The sequence below is a fragment of the Pelophylax lessonae genome (assembly GCF_965119305.1).
Source record: "Pelophylax lessonae genome assembly, chromosome: 12".
Lineage (NCBI taxonomy): Eukaryota > Metazoa > Chordata > Amphibia > Anura > Ranidae > Pelophylax > Pelophylax lessonae.
The window spans coordinates 217,851,397-217,871,715 of NC_138779.1; the positions used below are offsets into that span (position 1 = coordinate 217,851,397).

The 20,319-nt window shown below is 43.1% G+C and overlaps 1 protein-coding gene across 1 annotated transcript in view; it reads left to right on the top strand.

Moving 5' to 3' along the window:
- The window catches only part of LOC309569035 (IgGFc-binding protein-like), a gene marked incomplete at both ends in the record, with an annotated part of 98,475 nt that overhangs the window by 51,462 nt on the left and 26,694 nt on the right, over positions 1–20,319 (top strand). The window contains 8 exons of the mRNA XM_082274796.1: positions 1,425–2,001; positions 5,051–5,652; positions 5,753–6,320; positions 9,096–9,691; positions 12,328–12,901; positions 13,151–13,350; positions 15,722–16,093; positions 18,291–18,574. Coding sequence (XP_082130922.1) covers positions 1,425–2,001; positions 5,051–5,652; positions 5,753–6,320; positions 9,096–9,691; positions 12,328–12,901; positions 13,151–13,350; positions 15,722–16,093; positions 18,291–18,574 — 3,773 coding nt within the window. The remainder of the gene's footprint in view (positions 1–1,424; positions 2,002–5,050; positions 5,653–5,752; positions 6,321–9,095; positions 9,692–12,327; positions 12,902–13,150; positions 13,351–15,721; positions 16,094–18,290; positions 18,575–20,319) is intronic.

A 20,319-nucleotide genomic window follows, 5' to 3' on the forward strand; every position in this document is an offset into this window, starting at 1 on the left:
TTAACATTTTTCGGCCAATTTGTTTTATACTACCTATGTTTGGTAAAAAAAATCGCAAAAAGCGTATTTTGATTGGTTTGCGCAAAAGTTATCGCGTTTACTAACAAAGGGAAAGATTTTTGTCATTTTTGGTGGTTTTTTTTTTTAACGCGTAATGGCGGCGATCTGCGATTTTTTTTTTCGGTACTGCGACATTGCGGCGGACAGATCGGACCCTTGACTGACATTTTTGACACTTTTGGGGGTACCAGTGACATTACTGCAGTAATCAGTGCTATACATATGCACTGTTACTGCAAAAATGACACTGGCAGGGAAGGGGTTAACTTTATTGGAGAGGGAGGGGTTAAGTGTGTCCTAGGGGCGTGATTCTAACTGTGCAGGGACATGGCTATTGGTGTAAAAGCAAAGATCAACAGTTCTACATAGTAGAACGGTCAGATCTTCACTTTTACACAGGGAGAACTGACAGGCAGCTTGTTTACACAAGCCGCTCTGTCTTTCTCCCTTCACAGGAGCGATCGTAGTGTGACTGGCGGACATCGAGTCCGCCGGTCACACGCACTGACTTGTCTGTGAACGAGCCGCGGCGGGCACGCGCCTCGGCGGGCGCGCGCCCGCCCGCAATGGGCTCGCAAGTCAGTGACAGGCGAGTAACGTATCGATACGTCACTCTGCCTGGCCGGGGCTGACCGCCGCAGTATATGGTCGTGCGGCGGTCGGCAACCGGTTAAGGGTATAACATGAGACACTAGTACAAAATATTAGATAAAAAATACATTTTTTAAACATTCATCGCAATATAGAAACAAATTGGGCTAACTTTACTGTTTTCTTATTATTTCATTCAAAAAAGTGTATTTTTCAAAAAAAAAAAAAACATTGCGTGTGTAAGACTGCTGCGTGAATGCAGTATGACAAAGTATTGCAACGATTTCCATTTTATTCTCTAGGGCAGTGATGGGGAACCTTGGCTCCCCAGATGTTTTTGAACTACATTTCCCATGATGCTCACCTACACTGCAGAGTGCATTAGCAACATTGGGAAATGTAGTTTCAAAACATCTGGGGTTCCAAGGTTCGCCATCACTGCTCTAGGGTCTCTACTAAAAATATATATAATGTTTGGGCAATTTAAATTGTAAATACAGAATTTAACTTGTAAACAACATGTGTCAGAAATAGGCGTGGTTAAATGGTTTTAAAAAAAAATTTACATTAGAAAAAAAAAATCACCCAAATTTAGTGTTTGTTTTTCATATAATTTATTTCATAAACAAATTTAAGATTTTACAATTAATAAATCGAGTTTCTGCATTTTCAAACTGCTACCTCTACTACTTCTTACTATTCTTATTGAGTTATTATATTTTCTGTTGTTGTTTAAAAGCCAACCTTTAATCCTATTGTATGTTGTTCCACAGGTGAATGATGTCATCACCAATCTTCCTGTTAATTTGTTAGATGGAAAGATCTCAATAAGCATCAGTGGCGTCAATGCTGTTTTTAAAACAGATTTTGGCCTGCAGGTGACCTATGAATATAACTGGCATGTTGTGGTCACGCTCACCAGCAGCTATTACGGCCTTACACGTGGTCTGTGTGGTAACTTTAACAAAAACATCAACGATGAGTTCATCACCTCTGATAACAAAGTGGTCACCAAAGTCCTCGACTGGGCAAAGAGTTGGAAAGTCTATGACCACGATCCATTCTGCTTTGACTATTGCCCCGGTCTTAATTGTCCGACCTGTGACGAGGCCAAAAAGGGCCTGTATGGAGGTGAAAATAAATGTGGACTCATCAGCAAGGCTGCAAACGGACCTTTCAGAGAGTGTCACGCTAAAGTTAACCCGGACAACTTCTTTGATAGCTGCTTGTATGATGTCTGCATTAACAACGGAGCTAACCAATTCCTGTGCCAGGCCCTCGATGCCTATGCTAGCACCTGCAGGAAAGCAGGAGCTAAAATATATGACTGGAGGACAGCATCTGGTTGTGGTGAGTCTTAAACCATGCTCTCCAAAAAATTTTGATTGTGGATAACAATTTGTTTCATGATGGAATGCCCAACGTCTCCTCCAGTGTCTGCCTAGTATTTGATAGCGTTGGATAGAGGTAAAAATTGGTTTACATGGATCTACCAGAAAGCAAATTCATGACTGCAGCAATGTATGGGTTGACCCTTTTCTGGTTCTATGCTACTTCCTCTGATAGCAACAGAAGGAAGCGCTCAACAGATAGTAGGTTCATGAAAGTGTACGTAGGAGAGCCTGGTACAAAAGTTCACCTCACTTTGAGGACTTTTTGCGGTACTTAATGGTTAAAGCAATTCTAAAGGATAGAAATATATACAAAAATAACAGTAATGAATAGAGCTGCCAGCACTACAATCGACAGGAGATTGTCCTTAAACCATATACAAAAAAAGTGCAGCGCTAAATATAGATAAGTGTATATGATTGTGGCAAAATATAAATTATCAAAACCAAATCAAAACAATAGATTCATAGTCATAGATAATAAGTCCATAATCATGTAATATGGTGAACAAACGTGGAAAACACTGAAATGAAGCTGAAAAATTATGTATATATAAATAAATCGAAATACTGCCGATACTGCTCATCACCAAGTGAAAAAATAGAAGTACATAAATTAACACAGTGCTGAAAACAGTGTGTATATAAATCTATAAATAAATATTCTTAATAAAACCAGTGACCAATAAATACGTGAATATTTCGAAATAATATAGAAATAAATAAGTGTCCAGTAACCAAAAAATTGCATAAAAACAAGTGTCCAGTGCAAAACTTTTTGTGCAAATATTGAGCAATCCAGAATTTATCATATTTGTCCTTAGATCACGTATTTATTGGTCACTGGTTTTATTAAGAATATTTATTTATAGATTTATATACACACTGTTTTCAGCGCTGTGTTAATTTATGTACTTCTTGAGCAAACAGTGTTAATAAAATCACAAAGGAATTCACTAAAGGGCCTGTGTTAAGGCTTGACGAAGACTAGCATCTCCTGATGGCACTGTAGGCAGCCAGCTGAGCACTTTCTTGTACCAGGAGCTCCTTTATACACTCTAATGGACCTACTATCCTCCAGTGACTAATTCCCTAAAGAAGTAACAAAAATATAAATTGAAGTATCACATCATTGCTAAAAAGGTCCAGATGCGACTTTATTCCAATAAAAGTCAGGAGGACAATTCAAGGAATATCCAACACATTTTGGGGGTCTAAAAACACTCCCAAAACATATTGGTTACTCTTTGGATTATCTCCCTGAAATAAAGTCCTATCTGGAGTTTTTGAGCAGTGGTGTGGTGCTTCAATTTCTGTTATTGTGAAATTCCATTACACGCCAAGGAGACTGAAGAGATCCTCTGAAGTGAAGATGCCTCCTGCCCTGGAACCAGATTTCTTACATAAAGATCAATACTTTAAGATAGCGATACCAAGCTGACCCTTCATCCAAAACTCCCTTTGCCTAATCTTACAGGCTGGGTGAAATTAGCCATTTTCCCTCCCCAGTGTCATGTGACTCATTAGTGTTACAAGATCTCAGGTGTGAATGGGGAGCAGGTGTGTTAAATTTGGTGTTATCGCTCTCACTTTCTCATACTGGTCATTGGAAGTTTAATATGGCACCTCATGGCAAAGAACGCCCTGAAGATCTGAAAAAAAGAATTGTTACTCTACATAAAGATGGCCTAGGCTATAAGAAGATTGCCAAGACCCTGAAACTGAGCTGCAGCATGTTGGCCAAGACCATACAGTGGTTTAATAGGACAGGTTCCACTCAGAACAGGCCTCGCCATGGTCTACCAAAGAAGTTGAGTGCACGTGCTCAGCATTATATCCAGAGGTTGTCTTTGGAAAATAGACGTATATTAATGCTGCCAGCATTGCTGCAGAGGTTGAAGGGGTGGGGGGGGTCAGCCTGTCAGTGCTCAGACCATACGCCGCACACTGCATCAAATTGGTCTGCATGGCTGTCGTCCCAGAAGGAAGCCTCTTCTAAACATGATCCACAAGAAAGCCTGCAAACAGTTTGCTGAAGACAAGCACACTAAGGACATGGATTACTGGAACCATGTCCTGTGGTCTGATGAGACAAAGATAAACTTATTTTGTTCAGATGGTGTCAGGCGTGTGTGGCGGCAACCAGGTGAGGAGTATAAACACAAGTGTGTCTTGCCTACAGTCAAGCATGGTGGTGGGAGTGTCATGCTCTGGGGCTGCATGAGTGTTGCCGGCACTGGGGAGCTACAGTTCATTAAGGGAACCATGAATGCCAACATGTACTGTGACATACTGAAGCAGAGCATGATCCCCTCCCTTCGGAGACTGGACCACAGGGCAGTATTCCAACATGATAACAACCCCAAACACACCTCCAAAATGACCACTGCCTTGCTAAAGAAGCTGAGGGTTAAGGTGATGGACTGGGCAAGCATGTCTCCAGACCTAAACCCTATTGAGCATCTGTGGGGCATCCTCAAACAGAAGGTGGAGGAGCGCAAGGTCTCTAACATCCACCAGCTTCCTGATGTCATCATGGAGGAGTGGAAGAGGACTCCAGTGGCAACCTGTCAATCTCTGGTGAACTCAATGCCCAAGAGGATAAGGGCAGTGCTGGAAAATAATGGTGGCCACACAAAATATTGACACTTTGGGCCCAATTTGGACATTGTCACTTAGGGGTGTACTCACTTTTTAGTGGTTTAGACATGAATGGCTGTGTGTTGAGTTATTTTGAGGGGACAGCAAATTTACACTGTTATACAAGCTGTACACTCACTACTTTACATTGTAGCAAAGTGTCATTTCTTCAGTGTTGATGAGACATTAAACTGCTTAAATTCCAATTCTCAAAATTAGGAAATTAGGAGAAATAAACTATATATATATATATATATATATATATATATATATATATATATGTGTGTATATATAAATATACAGTATATTATTTTCATATTACTTCATATAATCTACAATATATGTATTTTTTTATTTGTGTATTTCAGTTTTGCCATGCCCTGCAAACAGCCATTATGAGTTTTGTGGTAATGCCTGTCCAGCCTCCTGCACCGATCGTACAGCCCCATCCCGGTGCACTGAGGATTGTGTGGAGACCTGTCAGTGTAATGACGGCTTTGTCCTTAGCGTTGATAAGTGCGTTCCTATTTCGAGCTGTGGATGTTCTTACAAGGGTACCTACTACCAGGCCAACGAACAGTTCTGGGCTGATGACAACTGCCGTTCGCTCTGCAAGTGTGACCCAAGCCTTGGCATGGTAGTTTGCAAGGAGAGCAGCTGTAAGCCAAGTGAACGGTGCGCGATCACAAACGGAGTACGTGGTTGCCAACCCTTAAGCTATTCTACTTGCACAGGTTCTGGAGATCCTCACTACACAACCTTTGACGGCAAGAGATTTGACTTTATGGGTACCTGCATATATCAGCTGGTTGGTGTGAGCTCCAGTGATAGTTCACTGACCCGATTTAATATCAAAGTTGAGAACAACAATCGTGGTGGAAACAAAGCCGTGTCCTATACTAAAATTGTGACCTTGGAAGTTTATGACACGGTCTTCACACTGAGCGTGGACTATCCACGTCGAATTTTGGTAAGTATCAAAGTTTCTTGGTGAATGGACGGTAGATAAATAGATTCATACAAAGATTGCTTATTCATTCAATTTCCCTGTTTTTTTTTTTTTTTGCTAGGTTGATGGTGTTGTCACCTCTTTGCCATTCTACTTCCAAACAGACAAAGTGTCGGCATATATCAGTGGTGCACAGGGCATTATAAGAACAGATTTTGATATCACTGTTAAATTTGACTGGCAAAGTTTTGTGCAGGTCACCATACCCAGTACTTATACCAACGCTGTCCAAGGCTTGTGTGGAAACAACAACAAGAACGCCAACGATGACTTTAACATGAAGGATGGAAAAGTAGCAGCAAATGCAGTTGCTTTCGGTAACAGCTGGAAAGTTGGAGAGGTTGCTGGTTGTAGTCCTGAGTGTACCGGAAGCTGTCCTCTGTGCAGTGAAGCTCAAAAACAAGCCTACAAGGGTGATAACTACTGTGGACTCATCACAAAGACCAATGGGCCTTTTAGTCGGTGTCTCTCAGTCGTTGATCCAAAACCCTATTTCAACGACTGTATTTATGATGCTTGTCAATACAAGGGGCACCCATCTTCATTCTGCAAGGCCATTGGCCTCTATGTGGATGCATGCCAAGCTGCCCGTGTGACACTTCAGGAATGGAGGAAACCGAATTTCTGCAGTAAGTAATATGAGAAAACATTACCAACAACAGGGTTGGGAGAAATAGAGAGTTTCCAAATTTCCAAATTTTGGTGAAAATCAAGAAATGACAGCAAAATAATGCTATTTTAACAAAATGCATTGAATGTACAAGATAAAATATAGGCTTTTTTCTTTTTTTTTTTAAATAAGTAGTGCTTAAAACACAAATACAATAACCGTAATAGAAAATCCGCTACATTACCCTTAATAGACCTGAAGAAAATACATTGTAGACCTTTGTTTATTCAGCTTAATAAACTGAGTCACTGTGGCAAAGGTTTGCTGCAAAATCAACACCACGAAAACCCATCCACTAATACTTTGTCACCAAAATGTATTTTTTTTTATTTATTTTTTTTTGTCTAGTCATTGATGTGTTTAATTTGTAGCACTGAGCATTGAGAAGGGCAGGCCATTTAAAAACTACATTATTTTAATTTTAATATTATATTTGATTTCTGATTGCAGCTGCTCATACATACATATAGATATAAATTGAATGTTATAGTTTCACATAATTTGCTATACACATCCATTCATTTAATTATTTTATATTAAAAAGGTAGCTTAAAAAAAAATTTAAAAAATTAAAAAAAAAAAAAAAAGGTAGCTTAAATGTATAAGGAAAATTGTTAAATATTTCTGAAACGGGAACTTAACTGTTTAGAGTTCCACTTCAAAATCCTAAAATAATTTTAAAGTAATTTCAATACCTATACTGTAGCTCTTTTGATTAAGGGGTCTACTTATAAAACATTTCTTGCACAAATGTCAGGACTCAGGAACATTCATGCAAACTCAATGAGTTTTCACCCTATGCTTTCTAATACAATAACTCCCGTATTATCTGCTCCTTCTAATGGCCAACATGCAGTGTTTTTTCTCATTGAGCTAATTCAGAAAACTGTATTGCATTTCGGCCACTAGATGGAGTTGATGATACTGTCACGGTCAGGGTTCAGGCTTGGAGACCAGCAGCTATAGCAGTAGAGAGGCTCCCACCGAACAGCGGCATAGGTATATGAGCAGGTCACCCTGGCAGATGAGGCTACTCACCCAAGCTGCAGGGTCTAAGCACTAACTGGTATTTACCAGAGCTCCTGATAGTGGAGATGTTTTTTCTTCTGTGTGTTAGTACCAGTCCTCAGGATTGCCCCATCAGGAGGTGAGTAATCTTGGGACCAGTAACAGATGTAGCAGGTAAGGATCAAGCAGAAGTGTAGTCAGTAAACAAGCCAAAGGTCAGTAACATGTGGTTGCAGGTTGGGATCAAGTAAAAGCATAGTCAGTAAACAAGTCAAAGGTCAGTAACAAGTGGTTGCAGGTTCGGATCAAGCAGAAGCGTAGTCAGTAAACAAGTCAAAGGCCAGTAACAAGTGGTTGCAGGTTTGGATCAAGCAGAAGCGTAATCAAGGAACAAGCCAAAGGTCAATAACGAGTGATAGCAGAAGTACAGATGGCACCAGGAGCAATAAGAGCAAGATATTGGCTGGAGAGAGCACAATAATCTGGCAAACAGGAAGTGCAAAGCTATCACATACCTGGTGACGAGTGAAATGTTGTGAAAGCCTCTCTTGCACCTCCTGTCCAACACTTCTAAAGATGGAGGCAGAGAGTGTGAGGGCACGAGTGCCAGAGTAGCTGGCTGGTGAAGTCCACACTTAGGTGGATGAAGCTGGGGGGGTCACAGTCCTAAAAAAAAGGGTACTGAAGCAGCTTGGCACCAGAGCAGGAGATGGTAGCAGAGCCAGTATGCAGGCAGCAACCAGCAGCAGCCAGGTAACAAGGGACCGAGTCAGCAGACAAAGTAAGTCAAGGAAGCAGGCCAAGGTCAGTAACAGCCAGGCAGTGCAGTAAAAAAATCAGCAGGCAAAGACAAGTCCAGTAAACAGGCCGAGGTCAGAGAGATTAGGTGAAGAAGATTTTTGCAGGAGCAAAGGCAGAGTCGAGGAGAAAGCTGGGTCATACACAGTTAAGCAGGTTCAATTGACCAGGTAACAGGAATACAGCTACAAGCTGAGGACTATTTAGCAACTGCTCATGGTGACAGGCCAGTTTAAATAGGCAACTGGGCGCCAAGTATGCATGCTAATTTGTATGCGCACGAATGTGAGCACACTGAACAGCAATAGTACTTCTTTGCCTAAAAATATTAGCATATGAACAATGTGCACGTGCACGAGTATGAACGTAAGCTCGCACTGGTTTTCTGGTGCTGGGAATCTGGTTTACCTTACAAAAGGCATGGCTTAAATAGGAAGTTCATGGGAGGACCAAAGGGTTCAAGGTTCAAGAGGAACAATACACAAGGCAAGAAGGAATCAGGCAGGGAGCTGTCCAGCATTTCAGGTGGATCAGACCTCCTAGGGGCATATTTATAAAGCAGTGAATCTTCCCGATGCATGTGTTTTAAATGGCAGTGATTGATTCACCACCAGTGACTGCTTGGTGTAAGTCCCATTCACTGCTATTTAAATTTAGTTACAATCTGATTGTACAATCTTTTCACAATCAACTTTAGATGTTTGAAAAATGTGTAATATGAGGACCTGCCTAAAATATTAAATTACTCTGTGTTTAATCCAGTAGGCCCTTGCACTACATAGTTGTTGGTAGCTCTAAAGGAAATTGTACAATCAGATTGTAAGGTGAACTTTAGGTTTCCTAAAGGTTTAAGGGTTTAGGTTTTTCTGTTGTTTCGACACATCTGTTGTTAACATTAATTTACTTTTTCTTTTTTATTTCCTCTTAGGCATGTCTTGCCCCATAAACACTCACTATGAGCTCTGCGGAAATGCCTGCCCTGTCACATGTCATGGTCTCTCCCCTCCCACTGGCTGTGACTCACCTTGTAAGGAAGCCTGTTATTGTGACAACGGATTTATTCTGAGTGGTCACAAATGTGTGCCCATCCAGAACTGTGGCTGTGTCTACAAGGATAAGTATTACCAGAAAAACGAGGTCTTCTACCCACAGGGTCAGTGCAGCCAGAAGTGCCAGTGTGGGGCAGACGGCACTGTTAAGTGCCAGTCAGAAGCATGCAGCGCTGAAGAAGAATGCAAACTTGTCAACGGAGCTTGGGGATGCCAACCCAAGGAGTTCGGCAGATGTGTCGCCTCGGGAGATCCCCATTATATCTCCTTCGATGGTCTAAGGTTCGACTTCCAAGGCACTTGCACATACACCTTGGCAAAGGTGGTGGTTAACGATCCCCGACTTGTGGACTTTTCCGTGGTTGTGGAGAACGAGAGTTATGGAAATGGTAAAGTGGCTGTGACAAGACTGGTGGTGGTATACGTGTATGGTTACGCGGTAGCCATCGAGAGAGACATGAGATCTAAAGTAAAGGTAGGTACTAATATAATTTGTTTTCTATTTGTTCTCATATAATTCTTTTTTAGGATTGAAACCCAGATTGCATCCAGAAGAAAACCTTTTAGAGCCGGTTCACACTACTCCGACTTGGGACACGACTTGTGTGCCCTCAAGTCGCCCCAAGTCTCTTGTCATCACAAATGCAATGTAAATGAATGAGAGCCGTCTTAATATGCACTACTGAAGTCGCTCCGACTTTAGAAAAGGTTCCTGTGCTACTTCAAGGCGACCTCTATCCGACTTGTGCACATAGACTTCAATGGGAGTCGCCTCTAAGAGTCGGTTCACACTGAGGCGACACGACTCCTTACTACTTCGGGGGCGACTTGTGCATTACATTGCACCACGACTTCGGAGCGACTTGCAGGGACTTCACATAATGGAAGTCTATGCAAGTCGCTCCGAGGTCGCCCCGAAATAGTACAGTACCCTTTTTCTAAGTCGGAGCGACTTGTTTTGCTCCTATTAGAACGAATGGACCGCGAGGGAGCGCGACTTGTCAGGCTGACAAGTCGCGCTAATGTTAACCGGCTCTGAGTCGGATCCTTATCTTATTTCAAGCGACTTGTTATCAGACTTTCCAGGAAGAAGAAAAAGATTAGCCAGGCATTCCCCACAGACAAAGTTGCTTATCATTTAAGTCTCTTCAAAGTAGTGCACAAGTCTCTTCCAAGTCTCTTACAAGTCGCTCACAAGTCTCTTCAAAGTCACGCTAAAAAGTCGCTCCTTCATGGGGCGACTTTCTGGTCGGGGTAGTGTGAACCGGCTCTTAGGCTGGGTTCACACCTAATTCGGATGCGACTGACAGCAGGGGTCCTGTGCGGTCCTGTTCTCAGTTTCAAGGATGAATCAGGCCCCAATTTTTGCCTGAATTTGGACCTGAAATGAAGCCAAAGATGCACAGGACCCCGGTGCAATTCGCTCCGCAGCCGCTCCAGAGATGTGTGAACCTGCTCCATTGAGAGCCACTCACAATCTCCTGTCATAAGAATTGGATGCAGGGAAACCCGCATCCAATTCGCATAGGTATGAACCCAGCCTCTATAACACAGTTAAAGTGATTCTAAAGGAAATAATAAAAATAAAAAAAGTAACATACATGTTATACTTACCGGCTCTGTGTAATGGTTTTGCACAGAGAAGTCCCAATCCTCTTCCTTTTGGGTCCCCCGCTGACAGTCCTGGCTCCTCCCCTCTGCCATTACACATTGGTGTAATGATTAGGCACAGTTATACTGTGTGAAATGTGTCTACGTGGACTGGTTGGTGTTTTGTCGTGCCACTTTGGAAAGCACAAAAAGGCATTTGGAACTCCAAAAGATGTGCGGCCGTTTCTTCTTATCTTGACAATGTTCACTGAGGCGAGCCGGGGCTAGCACTCATGTGGAGGTTCCATCAGATTCCCTCATACCACCTGGAGCAGCAGATCTTTCGTACTGTCACTTGAGCAGGCTTGCTCCTAAGCCATGCTCTGTTTGTCCATTCACACACAGAGCATGGTTCTGCTTTGCCCCTGTTCTCTCCTCATTGGCAATTACTAAAACCGATCCCCTGTATGGCTCTCTCTCTGTAGCAGCTGAATGCTGGCTTCTTCTCCTCTTCCTCCCACAGGGCTTTCATCTGCTGCAGAGAGAGCCATAAAGGGGGTCGGTTCTAGTAATCATCCCTCTACTGAACCTATCACCTTCCTTGTGCATCATACCTTTTCCAGTGCTGCCCAGGCCACCCTGTGTGCCCACCACCGGAGTGCTGCCGACTTCCCTCCTCTTTCCCACTGGCAGCTGCAATTGGACACAATTGGATGCTCCAGGATGGAGAGTGGAGGGATAGGTCCGGTAAATGTCACATTTACTAGCCCCTTCTTTTCTTGAATGAACACAATGAGTGATTGGCACTGATTAGTAAACTATGTTTATTTGTGGGAGGAAAGGGGGGGGGGGGTGCTGTCAGGTTGCTGTATGGAGCCCTGCTTGGTTTCTAACAGCAGCCCTACTTTTAGCAATAATTATGGTGCTTTTCCACTGCATGGAAATCGGCTCGCTTTTGTGCTTTTCCACTGCTGGTACCGCATGGTACGGTGTTGGACCGGTTCAGTACGGTATGGTACGGCGGCGCTTTTCCACTACATGGAACCGAATGGTACGGCTCTCTACAGTACCACCTTGATTGTGGTTCCAAGAGGTACCATACTGGTACCATATTCCACAATCCTTTGCATGCAGTCACTACTAGCCACTGATTGGTCAGAGAATCGTTGTTATCCCACCCACTTAACTTTAGTACTACTTTAGTGGAAAAGCAAACCATACCAAGCCGTATCGAAATGTTCCAACACCGTACCATGCGGTACCAGCAGTGGAAAAGCAAACCGGGCCAAGCAGGGCCGAGTAGAGCCGAGCCTGAACTTGCAGTGGAAAAGTGCCATTAGAGTTAGGTGGTCCCATAATATGTAAAAAAATAAGACAACACCAGTCTAGTCATCTTTACTTCTAGTGAAAAGTCGAACTTTATTTGTTGAAGAATCCGATTGTTTTTCTTCCTGTTCTTAAAATTGTTCCAACATCAAAGTTCAAGGGTTTACCATAATGGAAATTTTTACCTTTTTACAGGTTAATGGAGAATTTTTCAATTTGCCATTGTCTCTTGAAGATGATAATATTGTCATTAATCGGGAAGGAGTTAATGTTGTCCTACAAACAGATTTTGGCTTGAAGATTCTCTATGACACAATCTATGGGGTGGTTCTCAATATTCCCAGCTCGTACCGTGCCAAGATGGGTGGTCTCTGTGGCAATTATAATGGTGACAACAAAGATGAATTCCAGCTCCCCAACAAGCAGGTGGTTAAAAACGTGAATGAGTTTGGTGCTTCCTGGAAAGTGAACATAGCTGGTGCTAAGTGCAGCGATGGCTGCGAAGAAGGCGTGTGCCCCGTGTGTGATGAGGCGAAGTTGCAGCCATACAAGGCGATATCCTCTTGTGGCATGATTACAAACCCAGCAGGACCTTTCAAAGATTGTCACTCCAAGATCAATCCAAATAATTTTTTCATCCACTGTAGCTATGATGCTTGTGCTGTTGAAGGAAAGGATAACATTGTGTGCAAGAGTCTACAGGCCTATGCAGCTGCTTGTCATACCGTCGGTGTTACCATCGGCTCTTGGAGAACTCCTGCATTCTGTCGTAAGTACAAAACAAAAGAAAATTGTTTTATTGAGATCCAAAAATTAAGAATCAATAAGTCCCACCTGATAAGACGGTTGTTTTGGGTTATATGCTATACTAATACCCTCTATAAACTGTTTCTGAGCTAACCCTAGCTCTTTTGGTTTAAAAAAATGCTAAAAAATAAAGTATAATTTTCTTAAGAAAAATCTTAATCTTAAGAGAAATTAAATGAAGCAATCTTTTTTTTTTTTTTGTGTTCTGCAGCCATGTCTTGCCCAGCCAACAGTCATTATGAACTTTGCACCAGAACCTGTGACCAAACTTGCTCTGGTCTCACATCACCAACGAAATGTACAGACAGATGTTTTGAAGGCTGTGAATGTAATGCTGGGTATATCCTAGATGGAGATACTTGTGTTACTGCGGACAAGTGTGGATGTGTATTCAGTGGACGATATCTAAGTGTAAGTACTACCAATGATTTCTTTCCTGTAATTTTGCTACTCCATAACAGTAGAGGAACTACAGGGGTCACAAAGGTCTCACATAGGCCCTGGAATTCCACCACCATGGGGGGGGGGGGGAGCAAGCAAGACAGCAGGAAGGGGGCCCACTGCAGAACATGGGCTTGGTTCACACTGCTGCATCCTGAAAGTGACTTGCTTGCGATTTGTGATTTAACATTGCAGTCTATGGCTCTCAAATCTCACCAAAGTTGCAGAAAAGTAAAGGGCCCCTCACTGAAGTAAAGGGCCCTAGGATAAATGGTAAGGGCCCTGAGCTCAGAGTGGCCGGCAGGACCAGAGGAAAGGGCCCCTGGACTGATGGAAAGGGCCCGACGGTCAGGGGGGCCCTTCATGGTTTCTTGCACCGGGCCCTGAAAGTTCTAGTTACTCCTCTGTTCCATAATGTGTACTGTACACTCTACAGTCATTCTTTTTGTCAAACCTGCCTAAGTGGCCAAACGTTTGTGGATATATCTTCAAATTACTGATTTAGGTTGTTTTCAGTGATGGGTGCTGTTAATGCTCTAGTATATGAAGCACTTTTAGATCAACTTTTCCCTTAAATCTTGTGACAAGAGTTCAGGAAAGGCCCTTTCCTGTTCCAGAATGACTGTAACCCTCTGCACTAAGTTCTCTTTATAAGGATATGGTTTGATAAGTTTGGTGAGGAGGAACACAACTGACCTACACAGAGGCCTGGCCTCAACTCTACTGAACATGTTTGGGATCAACTGGAATACAAATTGCAAGTCAGGTCTTCTAGTCCTACATCAGTACCTGACCTTACAAATGGGCACAAATTCCCACAGACATCCTCCAAATTTTTGTGCAAATCTTAGAAGAGTGAATACTGTTCAAGCTGCAAAGAGGAGGCAAAATCCATTTGAATGCCCGTTGTCTTGAAATGGGATGTTTAACAGGCTTACATCAGTGTGATAGTCAGGGGTCCACAATCTTTTGACCATGTAGTTGATGTTTTTCCATTGTAGGTGGAAGATTATTACATAAAGATTTTCCTTTTAACATAATCTAACTAAGATGAATGTCAGGTCACCTGTGGCCAGGTGACAACTGCACCCTGTTGGAGGCAGGGGCGCAGCGCAAGGTAGTGAACCCGATAGCAGACTGCTGCGGATGGACCGGAACGTGAGCCCAAGATTCCCCAGGGCGCGGAGTCTAAGACCCAGCAGGTGTTCACCAGAGCCTCTAGGATGGAGGATGGACTTGGCTGCAGCTGGGCCCAGGTCGTGGCCCCTGGAGTCCCCCAGGTCACGCTCCGTAGGGAGAGAAGGGAAGCAGCCACTCAGGACACACGGAATGGTGATGGGTAAGCCGAGGTCAGGGTAACAGGCAGACAAGGGTAACCAAGGGACAGGCCAAAGGTCAGGGTAACAGGCAAACAGGAATAGTCAGAGACAAGCCAAAGTCGGTACACAGAAAAGTAGATCAAGCACACGGCAAACAGGAAACAGGAACAAACACTGTTGAACAGCAAAGCAGACCCGCATTGCACTGGTTAGTATAGACTTCCTGTGATGACCTGTGGGGGGCAGGAACAGGAAGTAGAGGTGATAAAAAGGAACCAGAAGTGCAGTCTGACCTCTAATACAGACATGAAGGGACAGGTAAGCTTGCCAAACCCTATTGCAAGTCCATGACAATGAAATATTTCAAATAGAATTCCATCTTCAAATTGAGAGGAGCCAGTACAATAGGTTGGGGCCACTTACATAAAAAGTACATAGTGCAGCATTAAAGGGTAAAGTCAGGCAAAATAGGACCTCCTTACTGCCTGTCAAATGACCTCTGAAAAGCACTGTGGCTTAATGGAGAGAACCTGAGATTGGTAACACAGGGTCTTCTGCAGATCCTGATCAGGAGTGAATGGGTATACGGCTCCCGGGGTTTGCAGCATGCAAGCGCCAACACAGGAAGAAATTGGTTGGGTAGTAGAGTGGTGGGAGAATGTTGGGACATTTCCTTCCAAGGCAACGCTCTCCCACCAGAACCAAGACACCCCACTGGACCAATCAGCTCCTCAGTCTTCCAGTTCTTGAAGGTCTTCACATGGACATGTGTCAGCATGCCACTCTGAGCCGGTCAGCTCCTTCAGTGAGGCATGCTGACAGTGGAGGCATCAAGGGAAGGACAGGAACAGCCAAAGGGCTGGATGTGGCTCTGGGGGCCGCAATTTGCCCAGGTCTAATCTATGGCCAGTTTAGGTGTATGTTCTAAAAAGGACAACTAGACTGTTTTCCGAGTTATTTGTCAAACCCAAAATAGCAGGCACTCAGAGTTGTGATTTACTTGACCTTTTTTTTTCATTTAGGAGGGAGAGTCGTTCCTCAGTGCTGATTGCACACAACAATGTAAGTGCCAAGCTGGTGGCGTGACCTGCACAGCCACCGCATGTGGAGACAAAGAACGCTGTGGCCTGGTGAATGGAGTGCGGGGCTGCTACAAGACGGAGAGTGAATGCACGGTCAGCCGACAGAAGTTCATCACATATGATGGGCTCTCAGGAGGACCTATTGGAAATGGCCCTATTGAGGTGACATCTTTATGTAACAGTGATTCCGCTGGATGGTTCAGAGTACTCGCTGACATTCAGGTCTGCCCAGGAGCAGCAGCATCTGTTACCAGGCTCCATATTTTCCATCGCCAAGGTCTAGTGACCATCTCTAAGACCAAGGACATTTGGGTAAGCCACCTATATCTATGTATGAAACATTACTGACAAACTTCTTTTCCTCAACTATCCCATGTTGAATCTGTTAGTTAGGAACTGATTTAGTAGCTTGTGTTTTTTATTTTTTTTTTTTTTTTTTAGAGGGTTACAATAGAATTGTCACAGTTGAAGTTTTTAACCTGTAGGTTGCCTAAAGTGTAACTCCATACAAAACATTTTCAAAATGTTGAGTGGGAAGGGTTAGATCCATGTAATGCCCTCCTAGACAGTTTGCTAGAAAATGTCAGGTAAATGTAGTTCTTTTTTGGCTCCCCTGTAACCAATAGAGAGGTGTGTGATTATTTTGGGCTATTCCAGGTTTTACTGGCTGCATGTTCAACTGCTTTCCCCTGACTTCTTTATGATTCTAGAATGTAGTGAGCTGGAAGGGGCAGACCCACAGTCTGATTGGTTGTGGTCTCTGCCAATCCCTGGGGGAGATGGCCCAGTAGGTGGCTGGGGGTGGGTCTAAATAGTCTAAAGCCTGGAGCAGCAAAGTTCTTGTCTAGGAGAAGAAGTTTCCAGTCTGAAGCACAAACCGGCCTCCCGACCCTCACAGGGAAGAGCGCTACACCTCAAACTTTAGTTGCTTTTTATACCTTTCATTTTTTGCATTCTTAATTAAAGTTTTTATATTAATCTACGGTAATTATTCATTCTTTTAACACCGAAAAAGGGGGAAGTTGCAGCCCCTCAAATGCATTGACTTTTATGAAGAATGCAGACCTTGAAATATGTTTCTAGTCTTATTTTAAGTCCTCCTGATATATCCATTCATGGATGTTATCTTCCAAATGTTCACCAATTTTTGATGTTAACTTTTGCCCAGGATCTGCCTTTTAGTCTGGTAATGGGATCCTATACCAATTCCTTCTCCTTTTAGTCACACTCATCATGATATTGGATCCAGTGCCACCACTTATATTTTTTCTATGTTTTAATTGCAGTCTTTTTTCCCACTGGGGGGTTTTAGCTCACTTCCTGTCCCCAAAAACACCACAGAAAAGTGGAAATGTCCCTGAAATGTACAACCCCACTTGTCAGTGGAAATGGTTTCCCCAGTGGAAGATTGTCTGCATCACCCACTCTGATGATGACCATTAAGTTAAATCCCTGGGACATCCAACAATTTTGCATGGTAGACTCAGTAATACAAAACCTCCATGAGTACCATCCCCATATTGTATATATAACAATAAATCCAAGTGTCAAGGATCAGCAGCAGGGGTGGCAACGCTTAGGAAACTGAGACCAGACCATATATACAGTATTTAAAGTAAGATTTGTTTACAAAGAAACTAAAATCCACCCAAACACCAGCAACAGAATATACAGCAAACACAAAGATATATACGTAAACCAAAACCAAATTATGAAATGCATAACTAGCAAGTAACCTAACTAAGTAACAGCCTAACAAAAAAAAAAAAATAGAATCAGGAGCAGGATCGGGATAAATGGCAAGCAGTATCTGGCTAGCAGATCAAAACATTGAGGAAGGAGGTACTGGTAGAGGAGAGACTAAATACCCTCCCAGCAGCCAGCATCAGGTATAGACTGCTTGCTGGGATCTACTGGCTGCTGGGGGACACCTGCTGAAGGACACAGGTAGTACAACCTTCCACTCCGGGAACCACAGTGCCACCAGCAGGTGATCCAGGTCCTGATACCCAGTGACAATGGTCACCAGGACAAATAGTGAGGTTAGGGCTCACAGATTTCCACTGTATTCCCTTTTTTGTTACATTAGTAAAATTATGGAGGCCCCTTAGTTACCAAGCACCCCAGGAATAAGAGGACACAATTTTTTTTTTTTTTTTAACCTTTAAACAGAACAGATAGAACCTCTGTTTTTTTCTGATTTTTATTGCTGTCTATGGTTTCCACTTTAAGCCAACTACTGCTATGCCAACAATGCCAATGTCTTTGTAAACTTATGAGAATGTGTAAATTTTTCTAACCAGATATGCTTTTCTCCTCCTTAAACAAATACTTTCAAATAGCAACTAGAAAGTTTGCTCACACTTGGTGCCATTATTTAATTTTCAAATGGGTTGAGTGCTGGTAGTCACTGCCACATAAAGGTGTCAAAATGTTCTCCATACTATAATGGGAAAAGACACAACGGTGTTGACATTTTGCTGACACATTATCTCCTTGTGTTTTTTAGGTCAATGGAATTCCAGGTGTTTTCCCCATCACATCTGGTATTCTCTCAGCCTCTGCCAAGGACACCTCCGTTTCCATCCAGATTGGTGACCAGTTGAAGATCGAGTTTAGCAATGCAGGTAGCATCTCAATCCGTGCTCTACAAGGCCTGTCAGAGTTGGTTTGCGGAGCGTGCGGAAACTTCAACGGCAACAGTTCCGATGACCTCAGATCTCCGGCTGGAAAGGCGGTCACTAATATCATTCAGCTTGTAAAATCCTGGTCAGCCCGTGACCTCTACAGCTGGTGAGTGGAACTTTGTAAATTTTTAATGTTGTTTTTTGTTTTTTTTTTGATGTCCAAGTATAAAACAAAATCCAAAAAAGGGTTACAATTTTGTATTTAAATTTAAATTGTAATTTGACCTATTTTTAATGGGTTTGGTTGATGGATATATGTAGATTTTTAGATTCCACCACTTTTTAGGCTATTGTTGTCCTTTTTGTATTGAAATTCACAGAACTCACAAAGTGAGTTAAAATATAAAATTTAATTTAAAATGTAAAACCGACATACAAAATTACTTTGCACTTCCTCTACTGTAAGGCTACATTCACACCTTTTATTTTGAATATACAAGAATAAATTGCCCACAGGACTTTACAATGTACAACCAAAAATGTAAAATTTACAAGGAATTTTTATTTAAATGTAAAATAAAATTTAAAAATATTAATGTCACATACAATTTGCAAAAATCTGTACATACATAGCCATCATCACAAAGGTCATAATGTCACTGAAATTCCATAGGGTAAATAGTTACAGTATATACTGATTCTCTACGTGTTTCACAAGACAGCACTCCCTTCGTTAGGAGAAGTTCATACAAGTAGTTGAAATTAGAGGCAAGAATGTTAAGAGAAGGGGGGGGGGGGAACATAAAAAAATTTCACCCGATCATCAAACTCACATACCGATGGAATAGTCCTAAGGATCTCCAAACATAGGATTGTTGAGTCTCCCAGGTAAAGATAAAGATCAACTGGATGAAAATACCCACATGTAGTTCTCCCCAGGGGTTGTGGAGGGGAAGAAGACCAGCCCTCCCAGGGCAACTCCTGGGGTGACACCCAGATTCACGATGGAGAAGTAGGAGTAAGTGGGCTGGTGGGCACTGATGGGCATCACTGATGGGCACTGATAGGCAGCACTGATGGCCCCTGATAGGTGGCACTGATGGGCCATGATAGACGGCACCGATGGGCCCTGATAGACGGCACTGATGGGCCCTGATAGATGGCACTGATGGGCCCTGATATACGGCACTGATGGGCCCTGATAGACGGCACTGATAGATAGCACTGATGGGCACAGATGGGCAGCACTGATGGGCCCTGATAGACGACACTGATGGACCCTGGTAGGCAGCACTGATGGGCCTTGATAGATGGCACTGATGGGGACCTGATAGGAGGCACTGATGTGCCCTGATGGCACTGATGGGCCCTGATAGGAGGCACAGATGTGCCCTGATAGATGGCACTGTTGGGCCCTGATAGATGGCACTGATGGGCCCTGATAGGCAGCACTGATGTACCCTGATAGACGGCACTGAGGGGCACTGGTATGTGGCAATGATGGGCACTGGTTGGTTGGCACTGATAGGTGACACTGATAAGAAGGAACAGATGGCACTGATTGGCAGCACTAATGGGCACTTATTGGCAGCACTGGTGGGCACTGACTGGCAGCACTGGTGGAAACACATTGTCAGCATGAGGAAAGGAGTGCCAATAACCAGCTTCGATATACATCCGTGATCAGCTGTGATATTGGACACAGCTGATCATGTGTTAAAGAGTAGCTGACTGGCTCTTTACCCTGATCTGTATACAGCAGTGTCCTCCGGACACTGTGATCACAGAGCGTGCCAAATGTGCCCAGCTGCAGGCATGTGGTGGGTGCGATCACGACAGGCCTTCATATGAATATCGCAGAACTAGCCGTCCATGCTGTAGCCATCATTCCACTATGACACAGTTGGCAAG